Below are 24138 nucleotides of genomic sequence, written 5' to 3'. Positions count from 1 at the left end.
TTGTTTATCCCATTTGAAGAGTTTCCAGTGTCTGAAGTCCTGTATGCTCTGAGACTGCAAAGCCAATTTCCAGTCAGGCTCAAGGAGCAAAATGTGGCAGCCCTGGGGGCAGCTCTGGGCACCATTTGTAGGAGCCCACAACCTCAGCAGTGGATGCTCCCAATGCTCCCCAGTCACAGTAGCCGTGTGAGGCAGAACCCAGGACCAAAAAGTCAGGAAAGGCTGAAACATTCAGGTCCTGCACATCCACCTGTAGTGTTGGGCATGGAATCGCTGCTATCTTCAGCCCACCTGTGACACATCTGGGGACAAGCAAAGCCCTGGATAATGTGAACACAGGCACAGCAAGACATTGAGTAAAAACATCATCATCTCTGCTCCCTCTGGATTTTCTGGGGTGGGAACAGAGCAAAGATACCATGGAGCATATTCAGGAGGGCAGATGCTGGGACACAATGTCTACAAACCTGTGTTATCAGAGTCCTTGGTGGGTTTAATTTCTCTGAGCAGACGCTTTTGTGGAAAGGGAAATACCAGATTCCTAATCAGGCCAGGAGATGCTGGAGTGTAAAAGGTATACAGAGCAACTTGCAAGATGTGCAGTCTGTGCTGTGGATGAAAAGAGCATCTTTCAGGATAAGTGGTCTTGGGCAGCACTAAATGGGGTGGATCCATGCAGAGAAGCCAATATAATTGTGGCATATTAAAAGGAGAAAGAGAAGAAGGATTGAGGAGGGGCAGTGGCAGGCTCGTTACAGAGGGGAAAAGCGATGTGTGTCACCTTGTAATGGCTGCTCCTGGAAGGCCCATCAGGTGGAGAAGTGAAGTGAAACCACAAGGCAATTGACAGTGATGGAGGCAGGAGGGGTTACAGCAGTATTAGTCCTGTATGAACCATTGATCTCTTGGTGTACAATTTGCTGGAAAAGACTGCTATACAGGCTCAGCTGTTAGCAGGTGCTAATTGAAGCCGAGCAGTCTGGAGCCTCATTGCACAGCCTTCCCTTGATTAGAACAACACTGGGGAGGCTGGTGCTGGGGAAAGGGATTTGTGGGTGTGATTCACAGCAAGGGGTAAAACAGCCTTCATCTCTACTTAAGAGACAAGAAGAAGGGGATAGAATATTCTCCGTACACAGTTGTGGGTACCTGTGTGCAGGGAGTGTCCCTGACAAGGCACATCTACTTCTCACTTCAAAATTCCCCATGGATGGGGCAAAACCTCACCTCAGGGTGCTCACAGTTGACAGAAAGGTAGTGCCTTTCATCCCAGGTTCCACACACTTGACCTTCCTAGCTTTTTGGGTTTGCAAAGCCTGCAGCATTTCCCCCAGAGCACACCTGTGTTAGCAGATTTAAGTCATTTGCCAGTAGACAGGCTCTTCTTAGTTATCCCTTCTGGAGCTTTGCAGAACAGCCAGAGGTCTACTGAGCTGATTCTAGAAAACATTGACCTGCAAGGCCGGGAGCCTGTAGGATTTCTGCCAGCCAAGACCTCTGTGATTTGTAGGCAGAGGAGAGCTGGCACGATCACACTGAGGGATTAACTGGGATGTACAAGCAGGGCTGCGGCATGTGACCCATCTTGCTTGATTCCTGCTGGATTTGCTGAGGTGTTATGAGGTATGCTCATGAGTGCATGCATTTCTGATGTCCAGGCCTTGGGTATGCTGCTGAATAACAGCTCTGCTCACAGAGAGATGGGGCGGGGGGAATGGGTGCTCTGCTCTTCCAAAGGGCACTTCTGTTCTTTGGAGAAAAGTCCACTCCATGCTCAGCTGGTCTCTGCCACTCACAGGAGCCCTACACCTGCTGCCTCCAGGATCCAAACTGAAATAAAACCAAGGAAGTTGATGATCATCCCTCACAGATGTAACAGAGCTCCAGAGGGGAATCAGAGTCTCATCCTTGCATGTGAGTGGCATGAAGGCAAGCTCACAACAGCATCACCAGCTGAAAACCAGGGTGATGCAGAGCATACACTCAGGGCTCCACTGCAGGGAGCTTGTCCTCTATTAGCCCCACATCCATTCATCCATTCCAAGTGAGGATCTTCTCCAACCAGGTGGTTGAGCTCTGCTCATCATCTCCATTGTTTATGCACAAATCCTCTCCCAGAGGGAGTGTAAATTGAGCCTGGAGTGCTCTCAAAGGGATTCTCATCCATAGCCATGAACTTGAGAGTGCGCAGGATGAGTCACAGAGAGCCTCTGACTCCAGCCAAACCACGAGCCCTGGCAGGTTGCACTCCACTGAGTTTGTGGCTTGTCTGAGCTGTGGTGTGGTAGCTCCAGCTGACTGGATGCTGTGCAAGCGAGAAACTGAGGCACATGGGAGTGAGAGTGCATTAAATCCAGAAGCCAGTGTCTGTCTGTCTAGTCCTCTCCTGCGATTTCCCATGGGAAGCCTCCATGACTGGCTATAACTGTGAGCCTGGAGACCTGCCACAACCTGTGCCAGCTGCTGGGACAACTGGAGAGGCTGGGTGCAAAGTGATGAATATCCAGTGATGTTGCTGAGGAGTGGTGGGAGGCTGTTGAGCCCTGAAGGAGCTCCTGTTGTTGGGAGGGTGTGTAGCATTCCATAGGATGCAGCAAGGCAGGAGCCTGGTGCTCATATTCATGGCACAAGGTCCTGTGCTCAGCAGACTTGAAAAGTAAGTTTACCTTTGAGGTGGAAAGCACAGGATCTTGTGTTTTTCCTTTGTGTGAGGGTCCCTCAGTGTGGCATAGTGGAGGGGCAGATCAAGAGCTGGGATTCCCTACTGGTGCCTCCTCACTCAGAGCATCACAGAAGCCCTTTTGGCAGGGTTAGGAACCATAGCCACAGGCTCGCCTTCTAGTGAGCTCCAGTACTGCTCCCTCTGGTGCTCCAGTGAAGTCCATTCACTCTCCTGGGACTCAGCCCTGTCTCCTCTGCTCTCAAGGAGCATCCCCATCTTTATCCATTAACACCCAGCCCTGGCCTCCTCTCTCCACATCACTTCGGGAACTAAGGCAAAGGACTTTGCTCCCCCTTGGTTTTGGAGGGTGCTTGTGCTCTGTCTCTGGCCCCACACAAGCACCCTCCTCTTGGCCTTGGCTGGGTGTAAGAGCTGTGCCAGCTCTGTGGTTGCTGTTGGCAGAGAGCCTTCAGGGATGCCTGCAGGATGCCTCACTGCTGACTTACAGTTGCAGCTCACCGGGGTCTGCCCCAGCTCAGAGGACTCCTCCAGCTCTCAGCTCTGACACAGACAGGCCTGTCCATCCCTCCTGGTTTGCAAAGAAAGTTTCTGTTGTTTTCAACCTAAGCTGCTGGAGGCTGATCCTTGCTTTTATGGAGTGTGAGCCCTGAATATTCAGGAAGCAGCACTGAAGTTGGTGTGACCATGGTTGGCAGGCTCTGGCCCTTAATTAATTAGCATTGATTGTACTTCCAACAGTGGAGGAGGGAGCTGCAGCTCAGGGAAGCAGTGAAGTGTTGCAATATAATCACTGCAGCTATTTCCACGCTGCTGGTTGGTGCTCTTCAAAACTTACCTAGCTGCTGCATTGGCAGCATGGTAGACAGAAAGGAAAACCCCAGGGGGAATAGTAGCAACACAGGACTTTGGAAGCTGTCATTTTAGAGGAGACATCTGTCTGTATGTATGTCTGGGTGGGGTTTGGGTTTTTAAAATTTGTTGGGTTTTTATTTAAAAAATATTTATTTAGTTATTTGCTTGTTTGTTTTCTGTTGATTGACATTGCCTTAGCTTGACTCAGCCTTATCAAAGGTGCTGTTCATGTATTTTGCATGGCAGCAGGGTCAGTTCATCCCTGGGCTACAAAGTGCTGTTTAAGAAGTGGGATGTGCCTTATCTCACAGGAAATTTGGAGCAGGTTGCAGGGTTGGGTCAGTGACTTTAAAGTGGAAGTGTCTACCCCATCTGAGCAAGATTCCCCATGGACAGCCCCCACCTCTGTGCCAGTGAACCCACTCACTCTGTAATCTGGGCAAGTCTACTCCACTGAGCTCTCTGAGTCCGTGGGCTTTTGTATCCATGATGCATTTCTTTCCCCATATTTTTGCAATTTTATTCTTGGCAGGTCCACAGAGGTGGGCCTGCGCATCCTTCTATTGATCTATGAGAAGGACTTTGGGATGCAAACCCAGAAGGAATACTTCAGGATTTAGGTAGACAGATTTAATCCCTCTACTTTCTTCATCCTGCCCTAAATCACAGCTCCAGAATGAAGAAGCTCACAGTGGGAGCCCCCATGAGCACTCACAGCTCCTTTAATGCTGTTACCTGATGTTGCAGATGTGTCTCCCAGCCTGGTGAGTACTGAACCCTCCTGAAAACATTCAGTGCCTTTAATTTGGGCTGTGGCATGGGGCAGCAGCTCCCAGGCTTCTCCCTGCGCAGCCCATAGCCCCACAGCATGCTGGGCTGTGACTGTGTGCTGCCAGCTGGGACTGTGGGGGCCTTCATTTCCCACATAACATGTGTGCACAGATGCCTTGCCAGGATTCTGGAAAAGCAGTGCCAGGGCTGCTTGAGGGGTGGGAAGTGCATGTCAGCAGGCAGAGACCTTTGAGTCAAGCCTGGTAGCAGAAGGGATTAGTGGGTACGGGCTGTTGGGTGATTTAATTGTGTTTTCCTTCCTCCAGTGAGTTTGCACCATTTTTCTTAACTTGCTTAGCTCCAAGGAGTTTTTTAGTGTAACCAGTATTTATGGAAAGCTTTTTGCTTTGGTGCCTCACAGGGAGTCACTGGTGTGCACAGCAGCAGCCGTTCCACAGCCCCACAAGCCATCCCTGCAGTGCCCGGGTGCTGGCATCCCAAGGGCCACACAGGGGCCCCAGGTGGATAAAAAGGCACCAGCTGAAGTTAATTCAGTGCTTTGTGGTTTTGTATTTCAGCAGGGTCAGGACAGCCCAACCAAACCTTGGTGTCAATGTACCAGGTGTTGTAGGATCACAGGGAAGGAGGAAAACCAGAGCTCAGCTCTGAGGAAAACAGCTCTCCTGGGCCAGTCATTTTATCTGCTTTGGGGACTTCTTCTCTGTGTGTAAGACAGGGAGAACGATGCTCTCCTCATTTGTCTCACTCGGCTGTCAAATGCTTGTGGTGGGAGCTGTATCTTGCTGGGTACCAGCCCAAACCAGTGGATGACAGGGTGGCCATCCACAGGGGGCTGCAGGCACTGGGATGGTGTGAGTGCTGAGGAAGAGCTGCCTCCATAGCCTGTGCTGGAATCCTGTGCTTCCCATGAGGGGCATCTCCATCAGAGAGTAAAGTACTGGCTGCCAATCTGTCCTGGGCAAAACTGATGGGGAGAATCCTCAGGGGAGCTGTTTTCTCTTGGACATTAAGTCCCATCAACATCCAAATGTTCTACAAAATCATATTCCTCTGTCAGGGGAGATAAAAAAGAGATGAAGCATAGTTGAAAGAAAGTTTGTCTTTTGTCTGCAGTTTGTCTTTTTGATATTTTTCAGAAATGGTTAGGTTCTTCACTTTGAATTGACACCCCCTTCCCTTAAAAAACTAAATGTTTTGCAAAGCCTTTTGTACAACTCAGTATAGAAATTTTGGAGAAAAAAAAAACCTAAAACACATGAGAACCCATGGTTTCCTTCTGAAGGAAAGAACTTGGCTGTTTTGGTGGTTTTTTCCCTCTTTAACAGAGAATATTTGTAAATTTCGGCTTTCTCCCTGGTGGAGGCAGAGCAGCATTTTCAGCTTTGTGGCACCCTGGGCCTGCCCTGGCCATGCCAGAGCTGCGGAGGGGCTGCAAGCCCTGGATCCTGGGGCAGCAGGGGGAGTCTCCTCTCGCCCATCCCCGCTCCCGTGGCCGCTCTCCCGTTGCCGTCCGCAGCCGCTCGTCCTGGGTGGGCTGCAGAGGATGCTCCTATTGCTGTGCTCTAGTTTTTGTCTCCATAATCTCAAGCTGGAGGTGGGGGAAGCGCAGCTTGCTGCTTGTAGCTGCTTTCCATGCGTGTGTGCATAGATTTGCACTGATTTTCTCTCCTTAAGGACTTTCTGGTATTCCCTTCACAGGCAGAGCATGTGGTTGTTTGCAGGCTTCTGCCTCTGGGCAATTTCCTCCTCCTCATTACTACCCTTCAGTCCCTCATCCTTTATCCTTTTCCTGATGGAGACAGTCTCTCACAGCCGACTCATTTCAGAGATGTTTTTTTCACTGCCCAAGCCAAGATTTTTCTCTCTCCCATTGCACTTCGTCTGGAAATGGGAGGAGGAAGCAGGTTTTGGGTTTGGTTTGGGATTTTTTTTTCAGCAATAAATAATTTCTGAATGCTGAAGAGGCAGGAGAGTGAAGCTGGTGTTAAGCTACATTGAAATACTCCATTTGTTCCGGGAGTTTTTCTCCCCCCTCCTCCAGAAAGCTTCCTCTAGTGTTTAATTTTAAAGCAAATCACTATTATTTTTTGTTTTCTTACTTTTCAGAGGAGATTCCTCTATTATTTTGGCTTGTCTGGAGATTTCTATGTACACCAGAATTTTTTTCCTTGGCTTTTCTTTCCTCTTTGATTTCTTTTCACTGGGGTTAAAAGCCCCAAGTCAGCAAGGTACTTAAACACATGCTCAAAGTTAAGGCCTTGCCTAAGTGCTTTGCTGACTTGGAGCCAAAGATATTTTCTCAAGTCCTTTAAATGCTTCAGAACCTGAATTCAAAACGTTTTACAGAAATTCCAGATTTCAAGTATCTCTTGTGCTAATAATACTTATAATTCAGTACTGCCTTCAGATGACTGGAGCTCTGGACATGGCGAGCTTCTGAATAGTCTTACTTTCAGAAAACATGCCTCCCTAAAATTTTCTGCTTCAAACCCAAGAGCTCTCCAGAGAACAGGGCACACTTACTTGTATTTCAGTCAATGAAACATAACTGGCCTTTTAGCTGTTGTTTTGCAGTAAAATACTTACAGCTTTTAAACACTGAAATTTAGGAAGTAATGCACAATTTGTTCAAGAATGAATGTCTGCTCCTGAACTAACATTTGCTTATTATCCCCAACAAAGGCAATAAAAAACCTGCACCAAACTGAAGACTGTCTGACATGGCAGGATCACTAACTGGAGGTTAGGAGATGATCTGAAAGGCAGACTGGGCTCCCAAAAGCAGCGCTGCTCTCTGCTTTAGTCAGATGGATGGCAACAAAAGTGATATGGGAAGGGAACAGCAGCGGGTAGACAGGCAGGAAAAGGCTGTGTCAAACAGGAGGAGAGGGAGGAGGAGAAGGAGAATGTATTTCTAGAAGCAGAGAGGCCTCAAATATCAAGTAGAAATTGCAGCATATTTTTTGGGAGGTCTGCATGATGAAGCCATGCAGGTTCTGCATGATGAGGCCACCAGCCAGCCAGTGGGAGCTGCTTTGGAAATTCTCAGCTGCTTAACAAAGGGCATCTTCTTCACAGGTTTTGGAAAGGGTCCTGGACATTGGTGCTTAGGACACCAGCAAGGGAGCAGGGGCAGGCAGGAACCGGCTCAGTTAACAAGTGCTCAAGGAGTTACATGCTCCCTCCTCTGAAAGCACTCTGTGATGCTGCTGGGAATGGGACCAGCCCTGCTGAAAGCTCCTGGCTCACTGGTCTCGTGTTAAGCTTCTCTGTCCTGAGGTGGTGGGATCTCCTCTGACCTTCTGCATTGTGCTTTGCAGATAGATGAATGGGATGTATCCAATCTATGATTCTGTGATATGTGCACATCTGTTGGACTAATGATCTTCAGAGGTCCCTTCCAACCCATTCCAAGGTTCTGTGATCTGCACAGGAAGGCACGCAAAGGCTCTGTCTGCCCTAAAGCACTGAGCACTTTCAGTCCCCTGCTGTCTCATGGATCTACTTCTTGCTTCTGGGATCTTCCATGTAGTGTGCAGAAAACCCTTGTCTCTCCTACCTGCTCAGAGACAAATCCAAAAGACACTGCCACCTTTGATAGCTCTCTGACTGCAGAGTAATTTGTAAATACTCACATAGCCTGTGGATTTATGGGGCTCCTGAATAATGCTGACCCCCAAGAGGAGCTCAGAAACCATTTGGTGACCACAATCCTGCAGTTATGACCTCCATTGTTCAGATACGCTTTCCAGCCCTTAATCAGAGTCCCAGCCTCATTCAGCCCCAAGCTGGAGCCTGTCTCCAAGCTCTGCTCAAGATCCAGGAGCTCTGTCCTGGGGTCCTATTGTGTTGTCTGTAGCGCTCCATTAGCTATACTCAGCAATTTATTTTGTGTCTCTGGTGTAAGTAACATTCTTCCCATGGTTCTGACATGTGCCCATCTTTCCCCCCAGCAGATGCTCTGTGTGATGGGTAGGTTCCAGCTCCGCTGGATGTGACACAGCTCAGCACATACAGGTGATCCTTTCCAGGCCTGGCTTTGCTTGAGGATCCTTCAGAGTGAAAGGCATCAAATGTGAATGTAGTATCTTGTTATTACCATGCAAATCCCAAGCCTTGTCTTAGCTCTTAATACAGCCCCTACAGGGGAGAGAAGATGAGTGCCTTATTTTTAATACTGTTTTGAAATCAGCACCAGACTCCAGATATGCAGGTGTTACTTGGAGAAGTGATGGTGACTGGGTCAAAAAAACCCACAAACTTGGGAAAATGGTTCCCATTCTATCAGTGTCTATTCTTCTCACCCTCTTTACTGTGCTGCCCAGGCAGCAGCTCAGTTCCCCTGCTATTCTGTAGCCACATGCACAAAGAAAATCTTGGTGTTGGTGCAGGGGGAAGAAATCCCTCTTTTGGGAAGAAAAAAGCCCTGTGGTGTAACCTTCAGTGGATGTACAGGTGTAGAGAAAAGTAGTGGTGCTTTTGTTGAGGGCCCCAGGGAATGCCCTATCCCCCATGCCTTGGTGCTACAAGCTGCACCCCTGTTTTGATTCCTCAGTCCAGCTTTGGTGATGCTTTTGAGTCCTGTCCCTGTGTGCAGTGCACTCTGTGCCTCCTCTTTATGGGGCTGAGCAATAACGAGGAGGATGAGCCCCCAGTACCTGTGTTTAAAAAAGCAGAGGAGTTTTTCCATCCTCAGGCACCGAAGTTCATGTGTTAAGTTGTAGTTACCCCAGCTTCAAGCCCAGCTGCTGCTGATCCACCCAGGGGCGTGAGCATTACATCTGTAAGGGAAAGCCACTGGCCTACAGCAGGCAGAAACCAAGCCAACAGACAGACAGAAAGAGCCTGAGGGGCTGAATTTTAGAGCTATTAAATGATTAAATGCAAGGGGGAAAAAAGTTAATTTAGCATCGCGGTTGTGATTTTACACACCCAAGAGCCTGGAAATTGAGAGCTCTGCTTCTCACACAGGGATCGTAACTTGGCACTGCACAGATTGTACAGTATGTAAAATTAGACTGGAGAAATAGTAAATATGCTGCAGGGACCAATACCGTCTTGGCAGAAGGAGGATGGACTGAGTGGGACCCAACAGGTCTTTTACGCCTCTGACTTCCATAATTCTGTGCTAATAAAAAAACATTGCACAATGCCTGATGCTAATCCGCAGCCCTGAGTGGGGTGAGACGGGAGCTGGGTTGTGATGTGAACAAATAGCAGTCACCCCCGGTGTATTTGAGTGGAGCTAGGCTGCTGTTTGAGGGCAGGCGTGTGGGCACTGGCAAACAGGGATGGGGAGGTGTGCGCTGTGCACGGGGCTGGAAAGGCAGGCTGAGGTCAGCGGGGAGTGAGGCGCCCCTATGTCTCTATCCAGCTCTGCCCCCACCTCCCCCTCCCCAAACCTCACTAAATACAGGCATCTTCACGCTGTGGCTGGACCACAATGAGCTCTTGTGTTTACGGCTCTGATTTGGGCACCTAATTCTGAATTGTATTGATTTCCCCCTAAACAGCATTGAAAAGCCTGATCTAAGCACTCTTCTGTGGCTTAGAGTTATTTGTCCTGTCTGCATGAAAAAGCAGGACCAAAAAACAAGCCTCTAATTCACCCATGGTGCTAGCACCGGTCATTTGGCAGTGAAGGTTGAAGGCTCAAGTGAGCCCAGCTTGGAGGATATTGGTGGGATTTTCCTGCTGTGGGCTGGTTTCCCTTAGTGCCATTCCCTCTGGTGTTCCAACACCTTTCCCTCTGCACAACCCCACATGCTGGGGCAGCCTGAGGAAGTACAGGGAACTGGAGGAATTGCTGCTTTGCTGAGCAACTGCACTTCCTCAAGATGAGTCATCTCAAGCTGACTCCGCAAGGAAGCTGAGTGGGCAAGGTCCCATCCAGCCTTGCCTTAGGATGAAAACAGTGTCACAGCTCAGCCAGTTGCAGCAAGGAGAGCACTTGGAGTCCCAGGGACCAGAAGAGCTGGGACAGACATCCAAGTGATGGCCTTACCAAGACCTTCTGGGTCAACACATGAAATCAGGATTCCTCCTGGGATGCAAGACCAAAGCCTCCTGTGGAAAAAACCTAAAAAGACAAAATCACCAGCCCAAAAGAATCCAGACCTCTCTGTTGTAGAGCTGCTGAGACAGAAAAGCAGAAGTAGCACCATCTGCTCCTGGTCCCAGCTGTGTCAACACAACATGATCCAGGATAGAGGTATACCACCATTGCAGATGGGTGAGCACCAGCCTTAGCATCCTCAGGCAGAGCTCACTCCTACCCTGAAGCCATGGGAAAGGACAGCTTCTTTGTGGTCTCCTGCCCATGCATGGCTGAGGAGACTCTCTCAGTGAGGCAGGATGGATCTGGTTGCTGTTCTCAGTTTTGCTTCCCCCCTGTGACCAGGGATAAGTTATGCTTGTGGCACCACATTGCTGTGCAGCTCCTACTACTCCCAGCGAGAGCTGGGCTTGATGGTGTGCAGGAAAGCAAGGCTGCCTCTGACACAGAGCCCCTCTGGCTTGCAGCCAGGAGCAGTGCCAGCGTGGAGCTTTGGGCTGATGTGATTTGGCAGGTCTAGAGAGCTGCTAGAGAAGCTCTGTCCCAACAGGGGTGTGATAAAAAGGCAGCAGTACCAGGACAAACACAGACATAATTAGACACAGGGAGAACACCCTCTGCCCTGGTGAGATCCCACTCAGACCAGACCAAAGCTGTTGACTCAACCAGTCTGATGATATGATACAAACAGAAAAATGACATTGAAGTTACTGGTCTGCTAAGGCAGCATTCCCCATCCTCCTACAGTCTCTGCCAGCCAGGGCTCCCCACTGGCCAGCAGCCCAAAAGACATGGGGAGCTGCTGCATCCCAGGGGCTGAGCCAGTGCTGCAGCAAGGACTTGGCCCTCACTTCTGCTGTGAGACTGGGTGTCTTCTGCTTCCAGCAGTGGATCTCTGTTCTGTGGTTTCCTGCTGGGTTTAGCACTGTGTTTTCTCCCCAGGAGGGTGCTGATTCTCTGCCACTGCACAGCCTTGCTGGCCCCTGTGCATGAGTGATGCAAGTGACTCCATCCTGATGGTGCTGCCATCCTGTCTGCTCCTGTCACCTGGAGCTTGGCCTGGGCCATGGCATGTCAAGCTCATAGCAGGGCAGGCATCACACCTCTCCACTGCTGGACCATCAAGTCCAGGAGGGAGCCCGTGGGTTGGATTATCATTTGTGACAATGGAACATTTGATGGTAAAAGTGTCCCTTCATCCTCAGAAGATGTTTCATTAAAGCTCACAGGAGAGGCACCAGCCTTGTGCAGCTGAGCAGGGGGCCATGAAGGCCCTTGTCACCCCACCATGGGCACCATGGACAAACCCAGCTGTGTTTGGGGTGCAGCTTCACCCAAGGGAGGGAAAAGGGGAGGCAGGTGCAGAGCTGGAGCAGAATTTCTGCAGGAGCATCAGGACTTTGCCAACACCCACAGGAGGATGCTTTGTGGTCACATCCAGGCTGAGGGAAGAAGTTTTCCTGCCCTGGATCCTGCCCTGAGCCAAGCATATCGGAGGGGGCAAGTCCCTTCTTCACAACACTCCTGAAGCAAACCAAGGTCTGCTTCCAGGCTATCGTGGTGTGATTGAGTACAAGTCCTTTAGCACCCATCTGTTATCTCTTAATTAAAGTTTCTTTCTAATTATTTTTTCTCGTCAAGAGCAAAGCAGCTGACACCAGGGATTTACCAAAGTAGAGCAAACAAATGCGGTCTCTGCTTTCTGCAACTCTTCATTAATGGACAAAATTAACTTGTAGCAGTCCATATCTTTGGCTACATCGATGATACTTAATTATGCTTGTTTCCTTACAAAGATATATCCAGTTTTAAATCACTTGTGGAAGAAGTGCCTCCTTAAGCATGAAATTTCTTCTCCTTGAAAGAAGATTTCTGCTGGCAAGAAAAGCCCTGCAAAGACCAAGTGGCATCACAGGGAATAGATGTGAGATTAAGAGTGGGGTGAGATTCAGGAAGCTGGTGTCAGGAAACCCTCTCCATGTCCTTCATCTCAAGAAGGACAGACTTCAGGGGCTGACAGACTGCACAGGGGAGTGGAGCCTCTGGCATTCCTTGGACACAGTTGGTGCTGCTCAGGCCAGTGGTCATGGGTCCTGAAGCAAGGGAGAGGCCATAGGATTGTGCCACTACCCTGTCCCATGGCTGGAGAAAGCCAGGAACATCCTCCCACAGAGGCTGGTCAGGCCACCTCTCTGTCTTCTTGCCCTCTCCATCCTCTGGGGCTCTGTGCTCCTCTCCTGTGGGCTGATTCATCTCATTTATCATGGGAAGTTGAGGAATGAAAGACCCTTCTGGTTAATATGCTTGGAAAGCTCTTGGCATAGCCCTGGCACTGTGTAAATATTAAATGTATAATTTATTCTGTACAAAGACAGCTAACTAGATGCTGAGACAATTATTTGTGGCTGGTTTCTCAGCTGTGGGAGGGACATATGAAGGCCAGTGGGATGATGTGAAGGCCTCTGTCCGAGGACATGTATGTAGTGCTCTGTCCTACTGCAAAGTGCTCCATGTCCTATCGGAGAAAGTGGGCACCTGGCCTTTCTCACCGTGTTGGTTTCACCAGCTGCAAAGGAAGGGCAGAGCCAGAGGCTGTGGACCTGCAGAGTGCTCTTCCCTCTCCCCAGAAATGCTGCAGTGCCTTTCTTTTGCTCATTCTCTGCTTACACAAGCCACAAGCCTGCAGTGCATTTCGGCAGAGCGCTCAGAGGGAATATTTGTCCCAGTCTGCCTGCAAATCGCTGTGACAGTGATGGTGGTTTTGGCCCTGTGTATGTCTGCTGGATGTTGTCTTGCCACAGGCCCTGGCTGAAAGACCCCCATTAAAGGGCTGTGGTGAGTACTGGTGCCAGGAATGCAAACTGTCCTCTCCACTTCCTCAGCTTGCTGTTCCAGTGACCCCTCAGGCATCTGGGCACAGACCTCCAGTGCCACATCTGTGGCTTCACACATGCCAGTGCCCAGCAGCATTCCTGCCATGCCTGGCAGCTGCCCATGCTGGCTGGGTGGGAGCCTCAGCTGGAGCAAAGGCACAGGAATGGACATGGGAGGTCCCAAGAGGAGTTCTGCTTCTTCCTAGCACAGTGCATGCAGGGCAGTGCTCACCTTTTTGCAGGATTTTCTTGTGCTGTTGCCCTTCCAGTTTCAATGTAGGTCAAGATTTCATGAAGGAGGAAAATGAGGATGAGGTTTCTATTGGATTTCCAGCTGGATGGGTTTGGGAAGCATAGAATATATTTCCATGGGCCCCATTACTCTGCTGCTTTGTCTCATTTTCCCTCCACATCTCTCTGCTGGATTGCGGTCTGCTGTCCTGTTGGTCCCTGTTGCAGTTGCAGGACCTATCAAGCTGCCACTCATCATTGCTAGTGCAGCAAAGCAGCTCACAGCTCATTTCACCAAGCTGCCCCAGGTTCATTACTAGAATGTGTATGTTTATCCCACGATTAGAAGCTCTGTATGTTTATTCCCATCTTCCCTCCACTGCAATTTTGCAGAGATGTGGGTAAAGCTGTAATTTCTCCCATTATGCATCACCACAGCTCCTTTCTAGATCTGGGATTCATGCTGTGCTTGGCAGGTGTGCTGTGCCTGGCAGAGGATGTGGCCCTTAGTGGGCTTGGATGCTGAGAGGCATGTTGCTGGTTGGGGTGCAGCCCCTCTCTGATGACATCACGGCCTTGACCCAAAGGCAGCATGCTTTGGAGAAGCAGGGTGGTGTATTTACAGGGTAGGGCAGCATCTTGAAGTGTCCGTTCCAGCCAGTGATCACATCCATGTTGCTGGGAAGGAATCTTTGGAAGTGTCTAGTCCAGTGTCCCACTTGGAAAAGCTCTGTCCTCAGCAGAAGACCAGATCAGCCATGGCTTTGTCAGCAGAGCCCTGACAAACTCCATGGATGAGAATCCCCCCTCTCTGTGGGTACCTGTCCCAGAGCTGCACTACCCTCCTGGAGAATAAATTATCGTCCATGTCCAGCTCGAATCTTCCACCAGGACACTCCTGTCACCAGCTGATATCCATCCAAAAGGGCTGGCTCTGCAGGACAGGCACCATCATGGTCATTGATCCCATGGGTTACCAGTGAGTGACCAGGAGTGTGGACAAACCTCCCTTCCCTCCCTGTTCAAGGGAGCTGTGGAGCTCTGGGTGCATTCCTAGCCTGCAGAAAGTGGAGGGTCCCAGTAGAGCTCTGGTCATCCCTGCTCATCCCCATGCTACAGCAGAGCTGCTCTTCTCAGTGGAAGACAGGCTTCTCCAGTATTCCAGGGGAGCTGTCCCCGTGGTGCTCCTTCCCAAAGAGGCTGCCACACATCTAATGTCACTGTGGTTGGGTGGGACTCCCACACCTGGCGTGGGACAAGGGAGGATATGAGGACTTGTGCCTGCTCCAGTAAGATCCTCGGCAAACCCCTAGCCTCCTCTGAAACTGTGCTTTGGGTTTCTCCTTCATCAGGAACCTTAAATCACTGCCTTGGAAAGGAGCATTGCTTTCAAAGACCTGTCTTCCAGGAATGGCTCCCTCAGCCTTTCTGGATGAACGCCAGTGTGTTTGTACTGTGTTTAAGGAAATAACTCAAGGTGACTTTTTTCCTTCCCAACTTAGTCCTTCAGCCACTAGCTACAGACAAGCTCTCAGCCACAGTCCTGAGAGCTGAGCATCCCAGAGCCAGGCAAGGGTGGCAGGTCTGTGGATCCATCACTGCACTGAGCCTTTCTCCATGCAAGGCTGGTGGGTGGTGCAATAGTGGGTGTCAGAGCTCCAGTGTCTCTGATAAGCAGAATTCCAGGTGTAAGGATGGGATAGTCAATGGTCATGTGAGCCAACAGGAAACAGGAAGACAAAACCTCTTTACCTTATGCAATAGGTAAGAAGAAAAATTAGAGAACTTGAGTAAGATGCTTGAATTCTTACTGAAACTCTGATATCTGTGTTTGTCTGTCCACGCATGTGCCTAGTCATCTGTCTGTCCATCCACTCATCAACCATCCATCCATATCCAGAGCCATTCACGTAGCCAGCCATCCACCCAACACCACTCACATTCACTGTCCTTCCATGCCTCCTTTCCTCCATTCCATCTGTGCCCATCCAGCATGCCATCCATCTGTCTGTGCTTACACACATTCATCCATCCACTGTCTTCTTCCACTTGTGCCTGTCTGTGTATTTGGTTCTGTTTCAGCTACCCCTCCTCAAAAAGATGCTTCGTCTTAGATGTTCTTCCCTCTTTCTGCCTGTCAGTACATTCTCACAGCTTTTTTTAAACCCTTTAATACACTTTTCTGGTCAGCACAGTTTCCCAAAGGTTTTCAATCCTTGGCTTGTGTCAGAAATTGTCCTGAGGCATCCCACCAGCAACTTACTCACAACAAACCAAGTTTTTCCTTGTCCTTAGCACCCCCTTTCCCAGCAGGGATAATGTCCCCAAAGGTGCTCTATTCTAGTCAGAAGCAGGTGTCCTGCTGAGACCTGCCAGATACACCTCCAGAGCCAGCCTTGCAGATGGGATCAGGATGTTGTCTTAGGCACAAGGAATGCTGGATCATACCCATGTGGTCCCAACTACTAGTGGGACCCGGGGGCTGATGTCAGAAGGAGGAAGAAAAGAGAGGAGAAGCCTTGGCGGTGCTTATCCATCTGTCTCCTCTATCAGCTGCTTGCAATCTCCCAAGGCTCACTGGGCAGCTCAGTATTTTAGGTCATCTTCTGCTATGAATTAATTTACTCGCTGTTCCCCCCTCCAATGTTGACATCAACAGCATCTGATGGATATAGATTTCTGTAATTTAATCACAATTCGTGCAAAAAAAAGGCCATTTTCTATTGCTTGTCTTGCTCTCTCTTATTTTATTAGGAGAAAGAGCAAGCCGTCCTTCTCTATTTGTCCTCTTCATGTCACTCATCATTGCTAAGGTGTCTGTCACGTCTTTGTTTGGTTGTCCCCTTTTATGGATGAAGGGTTAGAGTCTACTAAACCATCTTCACATGGAATCTGTTTCAAGCCTTAGCTGTTCTTGTTTCCTTCCTTTGCCCTGCTTCCAGGGTTACTGTGCTCCTGATACAGCATGGGGACAGGTTTGTTCATGGCTTTTGAGTTACAGTGCTTTCCATTTTGGGTTTGAGTTCTTGATCACCACTGAGCTGATGTTTTCAGGGAAGGGAGTGTGATGACTCCAGGGTGGGTTTCCATGGAGTCTATGGCACATTTGAAACCATGAGAGTGTAGGGGAAGGAAGGCTGCGTGCATTCCTCTGCGCGTTAATCAGCACAGGGTTACTGCCTGGTGGGCTGTACCATGATGTCCTTCTGCAGCACTTTGGAGCTCAGCTGGGCTTTGGCTGCCCTGACAGCCTCTGCAGCACTCTGTCTTCTCTCTGCCCTGACCCCTTTTACCTGTGAGTTATGAGGGTGTTGGGCAGATCTGATCCAGCCGGGATCTCTGTCAGACTTCAGCAGTGACATCTTCTACTGCTACATTTGACAGCTTGTTTTCACCTTTGGTCTCGTGACTTTAGCTGCTATAAATCCTCGCAAGGACTTTCCCCATGTGTCAGGGCTGCTTAGTTTCCTTGGAAGGCACCTTGTCAAATGTGATTTTGAAGCCCAGGAGAATTTTGAGAAGTGAACCACCCTTGTCTGTGCACAAAGGCTTGATGAAGCCTTGAAGAAACCTCATCCCCATTCATCCTCCCATCCTGCTTCACCCTGTGTCACGCACACACACTCGTGTGGTTTTATCCTTGCCACATACAGCTCAGCACAGCCAAGTGTAGCAACACAGGAAATATTCAGTTGCTAAGGATCATTAATGAATGTCAGCTCCAGCTCCTGTCCAGAAACCTGAGAAAATTCAATTAGGCAGCTGGTGCCCAATGAGCTGTGTTGCCCCACTCTGTTACATCAAACAGCTCAGCAAGCATCATGTTATTGTGGGAAGAAAAGAAAACCCAGACAGGAGACAACCAGCACTGCATGCACCAAGCAGCTGTGCCTTTCCACAGCACAGCACAGTTAGGGTTGCAATCCTCCTGCCTGGTTTACTGAATAGGGAATTGCAAGGAGAATTACCTGCTTCCCATCTGTGCTAGTAAATACGTGCAGTTTGCTGGTGACAAATCCTGGGGCTGTGTCATCTCTCTGCTGGGAGTTTCTGATATACATGTTTGGTTTGTGTCCTGCAACAAGTCACCTGGACACATGACTGGCAATGTCTTGTGTGTCTGGCCATGCTATGGGGTGTTTGGCTGGTGAGCCATATGTGCAGCCCCGACATGTGTCCACCATAGCAAAGGTGAGAGGAAGACATCCTGTGGGTGGAGGTGGTCCATGATCCTCTAGTATTTGTCAGCTGGTCTAAAATAAATTATGGCCGGGGACGGGATCAGAACTTGGGCTTCCCTGTCCACCAGCAAAGTGTCATTCCCCACTCCTTCTCTTTACTTCCCAGATGGGAAGGTAAGATCTTATTCCCAAGGCAACTGTACTGAGGGGCTCTGAGCTCACCTGTTTTCCCCCTTTTCCTTCCCACAGAGAGTCACACCCAGTACGAGCGGGTAGGTGCAGACGTGACCATGAAGTGTGGCTCCATGGACTGGGACGCAGCCGTGACCTGGACAGCCAACGGCACGGACATCGACGAGTCCCACCTGAACGGCTCCTACCTGATCCTGAAGAACGTTGACCTGTCGCAGAGCGGCCAGTACTCCTGCTACGAGGGCTCCTCCTGGCACCTCAAATACCAGACCTACCTGAGGGTGGGAAGTGAGTACCCCAGCATGTCACACTGAGGGGGACAGCCTCTGCTCCTGTACTGAGTCCCCACAGCCCCCCCTCTTGTCATGACATCCCCTCTACCTTCTGTACATAGGGTTGTCCACTGCACACTGCTGTATGGGGTCCTTATGGCATGCTAATCCCAGCTGGAATCAGCCACTCTGCCCAAGCTTTGGATCAAAGCTAGTGGAACTAATGATGCCTCAGGAATAATTTGAGAAGGGATGTAGCTTCTTCCTCTAGCCCTGTGACACAACAGCCATCTCTGTAGGTGGAAAGAGCTGTCGGACAGGATTGCAGTCAGACAGGAGAAGCCCTGGCTGGGATTACAGCAGTGTGGTTGTTTCAGAGGAGCAGCCAAAAGGTGTTGCAGGGTCCTGGCTGCACAGGTGTGCTGGAGGACAGCTGCTCATTCCCCAGCATTTTGCATATCTCCGGCACAGGATGCGCTGATTCCTGGGCCTTGGTGGGGGAGATAAGAGTTGTGCTGTATTTCACATGATGCTGAGAGCTGACAGCAGCTGTGTATTTTGAGGGCTGCTGTGTTTGCACAGCTGATAGCAACTGTGTGTTTTTCAGCACGGCATGTGCAACTGGCAGCCGTGGGTGTCTGGGAGCACCAGCCGGCATAAGTGGCTGTGGGATGGTAACTGTGATTCCCAGCTGGGAACCCCGCCATCCAGGGATGTGTCATGTAGGTGGCTGTATGCTCCCAGGTTTGGAAGACACAGCAGAGTATTTCTCTACTCCTTATCCCACCTTCTGCGCCTGGCATCAGAGCCAGGATGGTGTTTCCATCCTAGGCCATGCTCCAGGGACAGAGCGTCACAGGAGGGTCTGTGTAAGCCCTGAAAATAAAGCATGAGAGTTCACTGCACCTAGAGATTTGAATCTTAGAGATGCTCTACAGTGTCCAACTCATTTAAGGTCATGTGGGATGGATCCTGGTGTCTGGGCCGAGGAGAAGGGATGCTGGAAGGAGCTGGAAGGCAATGTGAGAAGCAGATAAAGGGAAGCAGTCAGTACAGGGCAGGGTTTACACCAGTGAGCAGGCGTGGGGGCTGGGAGCATGGCAGACAAAAAGGCCACTGCCTAACAAATGAGTCAGGGGCTTTTTAGCTGCATTGTGGTCAGGAGGTGTTCACAGCCAGTTCAGAGCCAGAAAAGGCAGGCACTGGGTCCAGTGCAGGCAGCAGCACAAGGAGGCTGTGCAGTTCCTCGGCTTGGGCATGTGCTCACCAGATCCCATCTGGGGAGAGGTCCCAGGCTGTGCCAGTGCACAGAGGGCTGCAGGAAACAAGGGGAGTGGGGAGACATCCACAGCCTCCAACCACCTCTTCTGCAGATGTGGCATCACTGTGATTTTGCAATGGCTCCTCAATCTGCTAAACACCTTGCTAATAGTAATCCCTGTCAATCTGCTCAGGGACCCGTGGGAATTGCTCAGCGTTAGAGCCCAAATCCTGCTCTTCCCTGTTACTGTGTGTTCCCATTTGCTGGAGAGTCACAGCCCCTTGAGCACCAGGCAGCTGAGAAGCCCAGCTGGACACTACTGGGGCCACCAGCCCCCAGAGAGAGGGTGACAAATAAATAAACAACTGTCTGGCGTTGTAAACACAATTAACTGTGCAAGGAACTAATCAGGTGAGACGCTTTTATGGTAATTAATTTAACTGTCTGGATTTTAATTTAACGCTCTCTGTGAGGTTTCTATTCCCAGCACTGCGCCCCCAGTCCCTGCCTCCCCCACACTACCCCAAGTGTCCTGGCTTTGCTGGAAGTGATTGATTCCCTGGAGGTGTGAGGATTCATGCAAAGGAGTGGATTTGGGAGCATCCCAGCAGGGAATGGAGATGGGCATGGGCATGTAGATGGAGATGGGTGACTTGTGGGAGGTTTGCAGCATGGCTCTGTGGTAGCATTGCTGCTGCAGCTGAGTGCATTGGGAGCCCAGACCTGGGATTTGAGGGAGCTTGGACTCATTTTGTTTCAATTGTATGGGAAATTAAATGAAAACAGACCTGTGCCTGCATTTTTCTCTTTTGCTGGGGCAACAAGAAAGATGACTGCAGTGAGAGTGAGGGGCTGGGGCTGCACGTGGAGAAGTGCTGGGGATCTCATTAAATAAATGATGATACCTGGAATGTGCTCCCCAGGCAAGGCAGGGGTGCTCCTGAGCATACAACACCACAGGAAGGATGTGTAGAGGGAGCAGAGAAGGGTTGAGGACCAGGAAAGGGTGTCAATTAGCAAAGCAAGCTCTGTCGTGGGGGTCAGTGAGCACAGGGATAAAGGGAGACCTGCCAGGAGTCAAGCTGAGCGAGACCTTGCAGAGGAAATGAAAAGGGGGGTTAGCCATATAAATACGGAGCAAACGAGGAGAGAAGAGCAGAGTTGGTTCTGCAGACAGGTTTCAGGGGAGATTAAACACTAACTGGACAGAGCCCGATACCAAATGAACCCCACCAGGTCTGAGCAGCAATGCTGAGAGCAAGGGCAGCACAGGCTAAGGGAGAGGAGGGAGAGTAAAACCTGGAGGTTACCCTCTGTTCTGGAGGCACCTTCAATGCACTGAAGGCTTGGGGAGCACCTCATCCCCATGTGAGGACATCTGTTCATTAGCAAGGCTCATTAGTAGCTGGGAGGCCAGTGCTGGTACCCAGTGCAACGTGTCTCCTGTGCCGGGGCGAAGGAAAGTTCTCATCAGACAGCCTGACCCCACAGCACAGTGGGGCCACATGGTGCACTTGGAAGAGGGAGCAATTAAAGATGTGGAGACAAATGGAAAATGGGAAAAAAATACCAGGGGGCCTTGCCAGGGATATATCACAGCAGATTAACCTGATAGCTCTCTTTGATAAGGGAACCGGTTTTCTAAGCCCAGAAATGTGGTCAGTGTAATCTGTCTTGACTTCAGTGAAGTATTTGCTACGGTGCCACATGGGAAATTATGAGTTAAACCAGAGAAAATGTGGATTAGTATGAGAATTGGAACACAGCTTAGGAAATAGCTACAGGGGATCAGATTGTGCTGAAAGGGGGAGCTCCTGGAAGGGATGGGGAAACTTTGGCACCATGGTTGGACTGTGTTTGGGCCACTCTCTGGGGTGTTATCTGTAATGGCTCTGGCCCACAAGGACCAGGGGCTTTGGTTGGATATGCCAGTGGCTAAGGAGAGACAAGAGGATATCTGGGGTGGGGATTTCATGCTGAAGGGAGCAGCATGCTACATTATTGGTGCTGGCACAAAAGTGTGGAAGCGTTTTATCAGTGAGCTTCCGCAGGGGGGAGGGAAGGCACAGATAGTTCATCTGATCCCTGAGATGGGTTTGACACCCGAGTGCACATCAGGGGGGATGTGGCTGGGAGGCCAGAAGCACCCTGCAGAGGCTTGGGGTAGCTGGGCTGTCTCACTCACTGCTGAAATGGGAGCACTGGTGCACATGTAGTGGGACAGTGTGCATTCAGGGACGGCGAGGAGGGATCCTCAGGCTTGTCAATTGCTAAAGGTCCCAGGTCAGCCACCTACAAGGCATGCATCTTCCTCAGCACAAATTGGCCTGAGGGAAGCTGGCACTTCTCCAGGGGAAACTTCTTCCAGGGCACTTTGAGCAGTGACTTTTTGGTCTGCCCCTTTCTTCAGGCAGCTGAAGCACAGGAGATCATCCAGGTGTTTATCTTCAGTGATCACCTGCCCTGCAGCCCAACAGCAGCAGATGCCCACGTGTCGCCAGAAGCAGGAGATGGGTCCAGGTCTTTTTACACGCCAGGCACCCCTGTCCTGAGCCCAGGGCTGAGCACCAGGAGCAGGGCAGGAGGGAGCACAAGGCTCTGGGTAACAGGAGTGTGGTGCCAGGCTCCTGGCTGCCCCCACAAGCCACAGCTCTGCATTTGGAAACACGCGGCCGGAGGGCCCGGGGGTGGATATAACAAAGACGTTGGGAAATAATGCACTCTTGAGGTTTGGCACACGGCACTGTGCGTTACAGAATGTTATAAAAATACTGCTAATGGGCCAGAGAGGAGTGGAAACGCGCGTCGGAAAGGCTGCCAGAAGCCGGAGAGTGCACATGAGAGCGGGGAGGCCTTGTGTGCAAAGAAGGGAGGGCGGGAGGGAGGCAGCAAGAGCAGGCACCCTCCTTCTGCTCCCATCCCTCCGTCCCTTTCTAACCTGCTTGTCTCCATCCCGGCCCAGCACCTCCTCCCCTTTGCCCTTCTGTCCTGCTTTGGGGATGTCCGAGCCCTGGTGGACATGCATCTGACCCTCATCATTCGGCCTGCTGCCCAAAAAGGCTGCTGCCTAACGGGATGGAGTGCAAGCATGGGAGAGGAAATACAGCAGAATCCCATCCAGCAGCAGGGGCACGGTTCGGGATGCAGCCAATGGAGTTGTCTTCCACGTTGCAGTGGTGGCCTGGGGTCTTGTAGCCTGGTGCCAGCCCCAGCGCTGTCCCATGGGCATTGCTGCCTCCCAGGCCATGGATGTGGGAAAGGGACTGGCAGAGTACAAGCAGTCCCAGGCTGGCCTGCTTCCTCCATGTCTGTCACTGCAGTGGCTGGCGAGAGAAAGAGGAAAAAACATGCGGTTTGACAGAAAATGACATGGAAAAAACAACCAAATTAACAGAAAAACAAACAAAGCAAAACCAGAGAGAGGGAGGGGGAAAGGGGCAAAGCAACATGAACCACATGTGAGCAGGGAGGCCAGGAGAGCCTGAGTGTTCTCTGGACTGATTAGCAAGCAATCAAACATCGGCCACTAATAAATAATCAGAGCCTCCCTTTTCTCTGCCTTAGAAGTCTTTTTCCTCCCAGCTGGGCTCCAGCTGCAACCAGAAGGTTGTACTGCAAGTTTGCATCTATTTTTTGTTGTTATTTTAAAAACATTTTTTCTGTTTCACCTAACCAAAATAAAGAAATAAAACAAGACGGTAGTGACCTCTCCACATAAGACATGCGCCTCTGGCCCCACCAGGGCAAGCATGAGCATCCCATGATGGGCACTGGCTAAACAGTGGAGGAAGGCAGTCCCAGGGACTGGTATGTCCCTGCCTGTTTCCATGGGTTGGTTGGGTGGAAAAAAACTGCAGGAGGGCACTGATGACATGCCAGCTTGGGAGAACAGAAGTTTGGTGGCACCAGGCTGGTGCTCCTGCCTGGATGCTGCTAGAGAAGCACAGGCTCAGGGTCAGCGTGTGCAGATAGTTCCTTGCTCATGTCCAGCGATCTGTGATGCAGAACCTTTTTTTTTTTTTTAATTATTTTTAAGAAAGCCCTTTTGATGAATTTTTTTTTCCCCTCTGAACTCTTCCAATCCTTTTCTGTGGTGATGTAAACTTAGGCTATTTCAGGAGCAACAAGTTAAACATGACTGCAACCATTCCCTGCCACCAGGGCCAGCTGGCAGGGAACAGCACCCACCCCTTCAATTCATCCCTCTCTCCCTCCCAAAGTGCTCCTGCCCCTTGGGGATAGTCCCACACAAGAGCAACCCTGAGGCTGTGTCCAGGCATTGCTTGAGGGCAGGACTACATCAGCATGGACCAAACCTACGGCAAGGGTGGAGCTAATAAATTTAAATGACAATTGATATTCCAGAATCAGGAGATGCACCCCAGAGCTGTTGAGTTTATTACTACAGAGAGCTTTTTCTCCCCATGTGCCGGCAGCACTGGGGGCTGGGTAAGTGCAATGGTCCTGGGGTGATTCACAGCCAAGCATGATCCCCCCCACCCGATTCCTGAGAGCCACAGAAAGGGAGCATCAACAAGCTTGCAGGTATGCATTGTTCTTTGAAATTCGGCTTTATTTCACAAGGCATGCAGGCTCTCCTGTCGGCAGCCTACCCACATTGTGCTGTTCGTGCATGGCTGGGAAAATTCAGTGGATGGACTGTGCTGCTGCCTGCGACCAGATTTCGGGTCTTGGCCCGGCTGAGAGCTGAAAAGGCGTACTGGGTAACAGTATGCAAATTACTAT

At 50.4% G+C, this 24138-nt stretch overlaps 1 protein-coding gene across 4 annotated transcripts in view; it reads left to right on the top strand.

Annotated features, from left to right (window-relative positions):
* Window positions 1–24138, top strand: part of CNTFR (ciliary neurotrophic factor receptor) — a 201613-nt gene that overhangs the window by 126393 nt on the left and 51082 nt on the right. For all 4 annotated transcript variants that reach the window (XM_059874113.1, XM_059874114.1, XM_059874115.1 and 1 more), the window contains one exon: window positions 17917–18147. In XM_059874113.1, the coding sequence (XP_059730096.1) occupies window positions 17917–18147 (231 nt within the window). The remainder of the gene's footprint in view (window positions 1–17916; window positions 18148–24138) is intronic.

This window comes from Haemorhous mexicanus, chromosome Z (assembly GCF_027477595.1).
Source record: "Haemorhous mexicanus isolate bHaeMex1 chromosome Z, bHaeMex1.pri, whole genome shotgun sequence".
Taxonomy (NCBI): Eukaryota; Metazoa; Chordata; class Aves; order Passeriformes; family Fringillidae; genus Haemorhous; species Haemorhous mexicanus.
This window is presented reverse-complemented; position numbering and strand designations above follow the sequence as displayed.